The sequence below is a fragment of the Delphinus delphis genome, chromosome 7 (genome assembly GCF_949987515.2).
Source record: "Delphinus delphis chromosome 7, mDelDel1.2, whole genome shotgun sequence".
NCBI lineage: Eukaryota > Metazoa > Chordata > Mammalia > Artiodactyla > Delphinidae > Delphinus > Delphinus delphis.
Window position 1 is genome coordinate 69,251,452 of NC_082689.1, and position 9,802 is coordinate 69,261,253.

Genomic DNA, 9,802 nt, shown 5'->3' on the forward strand with positions numbered 1-9,802 from the left:
AAATTGAAACTTATCTGAGAAAATTAAAACAAACTATCATTTACTTAGAGTCAGTAATTCCTAATTAAGGTTTAAGAACTTGACACGATCATACTTATTGCTCAGGGAAGCATATTTAGTTAATTAGTACATTTACTATCTCTCCCTGCTATTTATACCAAGCTACATTGATCTTTTAGCCATAACATATGTCAAAATATACACTGTACACACAAAAGAATTGATAAAAGGGTGATCTCTGAACTTTAACTTCCTTGATTTCTGCCCATTCCTTTATTGTGAAACATATGGTATGCATTCAATTCCTGGAGTAAATGGGAAAATTACTGAATGAATGCATTAATGACAGGGACAGCAGTGATTTCTTCAGCATGATACTCGCACAGCACTTGCAATTGGTTAGCCTAGATAAAGTCGTAACTCTTCTACTTAACTACTAATAGGATGACTAGGTCAGGTCATTTAAATTTCTCCAGCCTCAGTTTCTTTCTTTGACCTATACTGACCTGCATTACTGTTGTAAAGACTAAGGTAATACATGTGGAGAGTGTATATGCTACAAAATAGAAAGTGCTGTAATTAGGTAAAATATGATTATTTTTTCTGGCTGCATCTGGTCTTCGATTCAGTGCACGGGCTTCTCTCTAGTTGTGGCATGCGGGTTTTCTCTCTCTAGTTGTGGCATGAGGGCTCCAGGGCGTGTGGGCTCAGTAGTCGTGGCGCATGGGCTTACTTGCCCCGCAGCATGTGGGATCTTAATCGCCCGACCAGGGATTGAACCCATGTCCCCTGCATTGGAAGGCGGATTCTTTACCACTGGACCACCAGGGAAGCCCCAGTAAAATATGATTAACAATGAACTTAACTTCTATTATTGATGTTTGTCTGAGTATGTTCTCTTGCTTTTCATATGTTTCTGTGTTTCCTGATTTGGACCTTTCTTCTGGATGAAAATTGAGATTTTTAAGGTTCCCTTGTTGCTTCATCATGGATACCAATCATTGCTGCTAGTGTAAATCAAAGATTACTGAAAATACTTGCCTTCAATGTGTCCTGGGGCTGAAAGTGTAAACTTTTAAGGGCATATACATCCAGGACCCATTTGGCTAGTAACCATACTTTAATACTAATAATTCTTATTACTTTATTACATTAGTTTTAGAATGAATTTTTTATGATACTTTTTTTCACAGCCAAACTGCAACTAAATCTTTTTTGACATGTCCTAGCATCTGTATGTTTTTTAACATAATTATTTTCTTTGACTAACTTCTTCCTATTTAGCTCTGAAATTGTCACAAACATTTTATTGCCTGACTCACCTTAGCCTCTTTTGGGTTTAAAATCCAAAACATTGCATTTTTACTGCACTGCCATCTCCAAGAACCTCTTACCTCCAGTTTACTCTAGAAGGCAAAAGTATAGAAAACACGTTTGAAAAGGGGAGCTCAATTTAGACTTCAACTTTGCAGGGTAAGAATCCTGGGACTCTTTCTAGAGTTGGGTCTGCTCTGTTTAGCCTCAGTATTCTGTTCAAATGTAGTAGAACTGTGAATTCTATCCCATTTGTTTCGCCCAAATACACATATTAAGTACACAGTGCAATAAAAACAAATATAAATGGTCCATCTTGAATCGTCCTGGCCGCTGCTGCTTTTCTGCTTTAATGGCCAATTAAACTATATGCAGGGTTAAAAGTTTACCTAAGAAATGTTCTTACGTATTTATGTATTATGCCTACAGATATACCTATATCGGGAAATCACTAATTGTTGATCCTAAAGCAGTGCTTCTCAAACTTTAATGTGCTTTCGAATCACCTGGGGATCTTGTTAAAAGGTAGATTCTAAGTCTAGGTCTGGAATCGGCAGAGATTCCACATTCTAACAAGCTCCCAGATTTGACCATGCTTTGCATAGCGAGGCCCTAGAGGATGTAAAAGCTTTCAGTGAGGATTCCATCCCTTGCAGAACTCTGTGCCTGGTACACTGTGGGTCTTTGCATAAGTGAATGAACACATTCATTTTACACAGCTGTATAGCTATGCTGATGTAGGGGAAGAAAAATAAATTTTCCTCTACCTTTCTGCGTTCTTGGCTGAAACCCCTATAATAAAAGACAGATTAATAAGGAAAAAACAAACATAAATTTATTAACTTGTGTACCTCACGTACACATGGGAGATACTCAAGGGAAAATTAGTAACTCCCTGAGGTGTCTTAGAACTGAAGATTAAATACCATCTTAATAGGGAAAGGGGCTGGGGGATGTAGGTCTCTTAGAGGAGAATGAATGATCATTAGGAAGGTGAATGGGTCCTTAGAAGAATAGATGGGAGGTATGACAGTTTGTGACAAAGTTTGTCTCAGTGTGATGCCTCTTCTGTGACAAAAGTCGATCTTCCCTGGTTGTTGAAACTCCCAGGGAGGGGATTTATGACAACTGAGTTCCTTCTGGAAGATCTGCCTTTAGGCAGATAAGGGAAGTTCAGAGAAAGCTTTTCCCCACACTTGCTGTTCTCCAAGTGGCTACAGCTCAAAAGAATCAATATGCCAAAGTGGCTTGTTTTGGAGTGGCATATGCCTTCACTGACAAAAAAAAAAAGTTATAAAATTGAGTTATTCTTTTCTGTTTTAAAGACAAAGCTGGACTTTTTCTAAATTCTCTGTAATTCTTCCAGAGTAGAGCAGATTACTTGTGTCATTAGAAGAGTCCATTCCAATTAAGCTGATAGACCCTAGCCATGAAACATGAAAATACAACCTATGCATGGTAAAGAAATTCCTCACGAAAGCTCTTCTTTGTTGAATGTTTTGGTCTGTTTGGGCTGCTATAACAAAAATACAATAGACTGGGTGGTTTATAAACAACAGATATTTATTTCTCAGTTCTGCAGACTGGAAAATTCAAGATCAAACTGCTGGGAGATTTAGTATCTACTGAGAGCCAGCTTCCTGGTTCATAGACGGCTGACTTCTCACTCTGTCCTCACATGGTAGAAGAAGGAAGGGAGCTCTTTGGGGCTCTGGTTTATGAGGCACTAATGCCATTCATGAGGGCTCTACTCTCATGACCTAATTAAATCCCACAGGCCACACCTCTTAATACCATCACATGGGGGGTTAGGATTTCACCATTAGCATTTCAACATAAACATTGAATCCATTGCATTGAACTACCCAAAATATCAGATTACTGGTTAATAAAACCAAACTAAGGTTTGGTTCAAAGTCACTGCAGGAAGAGAGACCACCACCTAGACAGAGTCTGAAGTGTTATCTCAGAAGGGGAAGTAAGAAGTAGGATATTTATAGGATTTTGGAGCCTGGGCCTTTCAAGGTGGGAAACTGAGTGGATCTGGGCAAAGTTCATAATATAATGGTTCAGAATTGATGGACACAGTGAAATGAGGACCTTGAAGCAAGTATGGATAAATAAAATTTGTTTGATTAAGCAAGTTTATTTGTTCAAAAGAGCAGATTGCAGTCTCCAGTGAGTTAATCTATAGAAATTTCCTGAAGGAGTAAAGTTATTTATTCCCTTAGACTTATTTTTCCCAGGCAGAGTTTTCCTGGAACAACTAAGTCATGTTGACAGAGGTTGTCTGCTGTCTTAGCTAAGTCATGTTGACACAGTCTTGTTCTCACCCTGCACCAGCATGTGATGGTCTTGTGTTCGGGAATCCCACTCATGGTAGCCTGTTGCTATTACACACTTCCAATAGGTTTTTCCCTCATCGACACTATTCAAATAGATAGAATCTGAGACAGAGATCCTGTTTCTTGGAGACCCCTGCTGTTTGACAAAGGTTTTGTGAGGACTCAAAATCGTTATCATAATTTTTGACTCTCTATTGTGTCTTGAATCCCATTTGTTGATGAAGCTTTCATTATTCCACTCCCCACGCCCAAAGCCTTTTACATGTAATGTGTAAGCCACTCCCTAAATATTCAATGCTGTTAATGATGGGATAAATTCATACAGAAATATTTACAATGGATGTAGAATTTTCCTTGGGGGCTCAGAGGAGAGAGAAATTAATTCTGAATAAGGGAAGATTTGGGGGTGCAGATAAAAATTTGTGCTGTACCTTGAAGTGTGAAAGAAAAAATTGATGCATAATAAAATAACGAGTCTCCTCTGTTTACCTGGCACCATAAAAATATTAGATCAGAACAATGGGTAACAAATAGATACATAAACTAGTTGATAATTCAAATTTTCTTTTTCAGTGTGTGGTTTTGACATTTGCAAGGCACAATCATGTATAATTTATAGCTATTTGTTTAGAAGACGCTAAGCTATATGGCTATATATACCAAATATAGAAAACCTGCACAAATCATGTGTTATCATGATTCTCAGAAGGAAGGTTTGTAGTGTCAATGTTAAAAACTAAAAGGAAAAAACTGATTTTTTCTCATGTTGTCCAGGTTTATTCTCTTCTCTCTCAAATCAAAGGCTAAGTTCTCTCCACTTTGAATTTCACAAATGCAGCATGTATGTAACTGAGCAAAATAAGTCTATGATTTTAAATTTTTGGTAAGATTTACCTTTTCCTTGTATTTTTCATTGAAACAAAATAGTAAGCACAAATAAGTAAAGAGTTAAAAGAAAAGTTTTCTAAAGAGGCATATGGTCCAAATTTTCTGTTCTTATACCCACAAAATCCTTTTTTAATACTGTTAACACATGCAAAGGAGGGGAATCAGATCCATTGTATTTTGCTATCTTTCCCTTGAATTTTAATTTAAAGTGAGAATGAAATTAACAGGCCAGTAGGCTACTTGTGAGCTTTAGGGATAAAAAATGATCAGACTGGTATTTTGCAAACCAGATGGGTTACAGAAGCAAGTGAACTTTTATGTTTGGTCTGTTTCTTAATTACCAAAGGTTCCAAACTGTAGATGGGAAAGGAATTTAGCATTTGACAGTACTTAACATTAAGGAAAGAATACAATGAATGATATACAATATTTGATGTTTATAGGAGAGAGGTAAAGTAAAATATAGATAATATAAATTTGGAACACATAAGAAATTATCCACTTGTTGCAGCTATAAGAGAAATGTGCTATGAAATCTTTTTAAACAATAAATAAAATATTCACAAGAAACTGACCAAAACCTGATAAAAAGCACAGAGAATGACTGATTAAAAATGGATTCTGAATGCGTTTTACATTTTGAAATCTATAAAGCTTAATTGTAAAAATGCAATACAATGTACACTGTGAAAATGTAGCCTCTTCAGTCAGCTGTTTCTTTGTTAAGATCAACGAACAGGAAAGCAACGATCTTTATCAGAGCCATTAGTGGGATATAGAAAGTGAGCATCTCCGTGCTCCCTCTCCTGTCCTTCTTGTTTAAAGCAGGGCCGTAATTCTGTTCTTTGGTGTTGCTGCAATTTTCTCAAATGCTTTGCAATCCTGGACAGTTTTAGGACTGTCTTCCCCCATTTCTGTCTGTCCTGCAGACTTGAATCCCAAATGACTGCAGACGTCCAGACCATCTTACAGCTGCTGCAGAAACAAACCACTGTGGTCCCCCCAGCCTACAGTATGGTAACTACAGGAACAGAGTATCAGAGACCCGTCATCCACCTGATGAGAACCAGTCATCCGGTAGCATCCATCAAGACGGATCGAAGTTTCAGTCCTTCCTCACAAGTGAGTATAGATAGCATATAACCAAGAGTGTCTCTCCAAGTGTGTTTCCAGGGACCACCTGAATCAGAATCACCTGGGCTGCAGTGGAAAATACAGATTCTCATCCCCATCTCTGTTTTTCCTCAACTAGAACATCTGGGAATGAGCCCTGTAATCTCCATCTTAAACAAGCTCCCCAACCCCGACCTTCACCCCCGATTCTTTTGCTCATTTAAACTTTGGGAACAATGGACCTAGAAGAATGATCTTAAAACACTAGTATTTTTTTTTTTTTTTAAAGAAAAAGCTTTTTTTCAAATATCAATCTACTTAAGTTTATACATGGTAGAGCTTTGAAAGCTAAGGATTAGCCCTGGGTCCAAAAAATGCTTCAAAAAAAGGTTTGTAATTTGCTCTAGTGACAAGAGGCACCCTTGAGCAGGGTCTCAGGAAGGAAGGGGCAGAGAAATAGCAGCAATAACAAGCAATAGCAAGACCTGAGATCCAAGTGTAATCAGACTAGTAACCACATCTGTGCCCCGCCCATCACCAGTGAGCTCTAAACTTTTCTCACCTTGGTGATGGTAAGAGGAATGTTAGTGTCCTTATCTTTCCTCTGAAGTCCTGTGAGGAACCCTTTGAATTATGTTAATAGGAAAAGTCCAACTCCTTTGGAATTCTATTTTGGGAATCATTCTTAATTACTTAAACACTGTGGCCAAACTGGACCTAAGAACAATGATTTAAATAAGAATTTACAGAACTATCTTGTAAAAACTTTTTTAGAAGTTTGGGAATTGAGTGCAGAATGCTCTGGGGAATGAAACTATATTAATAGCACGAGGTAATGTGACTGAAGGAAAATAATGGAATTTTTCTAAAATATGAAAGCATAATTTATCTCGCGTTTTGAATGGCTGGGAAACATGCAAAACCATGTACTTTGTTTTTTGCTTTCAGTGGATTTAGATAATATTTTCTGCCAAGGGATGGGTGATTTTCCTTCCTTTCTTTTTTCTTTCTCCTTGTTCTCCAAATGTACTCACCCAATGACCCACCTTTTTGATCCCAGTTTTGTTGGGAATTTTGAATTAAAACTCATCTGGAAAACTCAATGTGAAATATTGTGTTTAAAATAATAATAATAATCTGATATGGCTTCGAAGTAAAATTAAAGATCTTGGAATGGTTATATAGGATTATCTACACTGATACCTGACCTTCAGTATCTTGACCCACCTTTGAGAGGGAAAGATTGGTTAATACCACTAATCAAATACAGATTTACGGAAAAAGAAAACATGTTTAGATTTCATGAGTGTCATTTTAGAAATATATCCAAATGAATTATAAAAGCATGTTTTCTTCTCTTTTCTTTCTATCAGTGTCCTGAATTTCTAGACCTTGAAAAATCTAAACTTAAATCCAAAGAACCCCTCTCAAGTGGGGTGCATCTGAACACAGCTTCGGAAGACAACTTGACTTCACTTTTAAAACAAGACAGTGATCTCTCTTTAGAGCTTCACCCCCCGAGGCAAAGAAAAACTTGCCTTCATCCAATTAGGCATCCTTCTTTGACAGATTCATCCCTAAGCACTGTAGGAATCTTGGGTCTTCATAGGCATGTTTCTGATCCTGGTCTTCCGGGGAAATAATCATTTTGTACTATTTATTCCACATACAATGTAAGTGCTTTTAATGGCTGATTTCCTTTTTTGTATTTAAATCCTCTCTACTTGACTCAGGGGCTCACAAGTTACCATTATATGCAAAAGTACTGTATATTTTCCTAAATTGAAGCTTGTAAGGTAAAATTGAGCAGTTAGGATGTAAATATATCTATGAACTCTTTTGTTCCAAATGTTAAAACTGCCAGCATCTCAAGGCACCTCATTTTTTATTTTTATTTTTTAAATCATGTGCATGTTAGGAAACTCCAATTTCTCTTGCATGGAGACTCCTAGTTACTGCTTTTACTAAACCCATACTTTGTTACGAAAATGCCTTCCAAGCAAATAAGAAAGCAAAGGATAAAATTGTTCATGGATGCAACTCAGATGATCCTCAACTCATGGAAGTTCAAGGGGGAGATAGGGAACCTTGTCACTTTTGAGGACAGATACCCTTCTGGATTGAGATGTTCATAGTAAATTACATTCATTCCCGCACGCTAAAAAATATATAGTTTTAGAGTTATAAATCTCTGACAGTAGAGGAAACCATCTCCAAATACATGAATATAGGCCAGCTTTAATGAGGACAAAAAGGCCTTTCTATTTAAAATTCTGTCTCTAACTGAATTCACAAACTCCCTAAAATATTTTCCACTGGCATGTTTCCTTGAATGCTCAGAAACAAGTTTCTCTAATTTTTCTTTTTCTTTGGTGGCGGGGGTGGGGTGGGAGGGATTCTTCTTCAGAACTGCTAAAGTGCTACAGACGCAAACTGATATCCACAGCTTTCTTCTGACTTATATTTTAGGGCAATCCTGAATTTGATCAGAAGAGTTTATTGACGCACATTGTTTTCTTCCCCCCAAAACGTACAATTTTAGTGGATTTGTGTGGCGAAACTAGCTTCCATGAAGTATATGCCGTGCTATGGCTTTCTAATCCCGGCTGTAAAAGAACAACGTGCATTTACCTACGTATAAAGAAAATGCACAAACCAGCAGAAAAATTTAATTTTATTTGGTTACTCAAATACATTTGCTAATCAAAGATTAAATGAAAATCTATCCTGTATGGATTGGGCTGAATATATATTGACTCCAGAATATCAGAATATACCATGGAATATATTTTAATATATTCAACTGTTAGATTATTTTGGGGGAGTGGTGGTATATGTCTCTCATAAAATCAGGGTACAGAAAAATTGCAAGCTAATTTAAGATTCTGATTAGTCAAATTCTAGTTGAGAAATTTTATTTTTCAATTCATTTGAATACAATTTTTAACTTATTATGGACTGGCCCATTGTATCCTCTCCTTCTGAACAAAATTGTGAAAATCCTTCAAAGTTTCTTTATCCTTTACTAATTTTTATACTCACATATATTTTTAAAGAGACATTATATCTGTATACATTATTAAATGGATTAATATCTATCCCTCCAGGATAGAAATATAATCTATTGACTTACTTTTACCTTTGACACTAGAATATTAGTTTCAGATACAAGCAATTTATTTAAATTTACAAAAAACTTTGCACTACTTAAAATATGATTAAAGCGACCTTAAATTACTCCATATATGTTTTTTAATGGTTCCATAAATTGCTAATCTGTAGGGGGATGTGATCTGTAGGCACAGGCATGTTCTTATCCCTGCTAAATTTGTGCAGACAAAAACATTAACGATCAAGTACACATGACAGAATGACCAGTCAATTCAATAGAAGTATAATAATTCTAACCAGCTTTCCAAACCATTTGGTGTTATGCAGATAGAAATTTAGGGACTAACCAATGCTTTCTTTTCCTCATTCAACAAACTTTTATGGGTACCTAGCAGGGAAGAGATAAATGGCTGCCTCTGAGTCAGAGGACAACTTAGGGATTTTACTTCCATATTTAGGCAGATCTTTGCAGCTGCAACAAGTTTCGTAAGGATTGTCAGTCCACGCTCCAGAGAAATTCAGAATGAATTCACCAGAGGATGTTCATTTGTAGAAGGAGAGGATTTGGCAGGTGAGGAATTTAGATCTGATTGTTTGATTAGTGAACGCTTCAGCTGCAACATTTGGCATGACATGCATAAAATTCAGCCTTCCACACATAGTCTCTATACTTCTTTATAAAAACTAAGCACGAAGAAATAGGAAGATGGGGACGGGTGTGCAAGCATCCAGATTGTTTAAATTCTAGTATAACCTAAACCTTTTTTGTTCTTAATTCCTCAACATAAAAGAATTGCTTGATAAAATCTCAGAGAGTTGGACAGGATTAGGAAGGCCCATTCCTACAGGATATTAGCTTTAAAAGAGCCCAAGCAGTATAAAGATGTGGTGAGTCAGGCATAAAAGTCAGAAGACTTAGTAGCTACAATGACTTAAACCAAAGGAATTATCTTAATTTACAAGATTCATCCTCTTGTCCTAGCTGAATATCTATCTAATGCCTGAAGTCACTGTCACTTTCCCCATGGGCG

The 9,802-nt window shown here is 36.7% G+C and overlaps 1 protein-coding gene across 1 annotated transcript in view; it reads left to right on the forward strand.

Moving 5' to 3' along the window:
* The window catches only part of KCNH7 (potassium voltage-gated channel subfamily H member 7), a 453,648-nt gene extending 445,476 nt beyond the window's left edge, over positions 1 to 8,172 (forward strand). Inside the window, exons 15-17 of the mRNA XM_060016676.1 lie at positions 5,477 to 5,669; positions 7,034 to 7,333; positions 8,130 to 8,172. Coding sequence (XP_059872659.1) covers positions 5,477 to 5,669; positions 7,034 to 7,303 — 463 coding nt within the window. The 3' untranslated portion in view covers positions 7,304 to 7,333; positions 8,130 to 8,172. The remainder of the gene's footprint in view (positions 1 to 5,476; positions 5,670 to 7,033; positions 7,334 to 8,129) is intronic.
* The last annotated feature ends 1,630 nt before the right edge of the window (positions 8,173 to 9,802 follow it).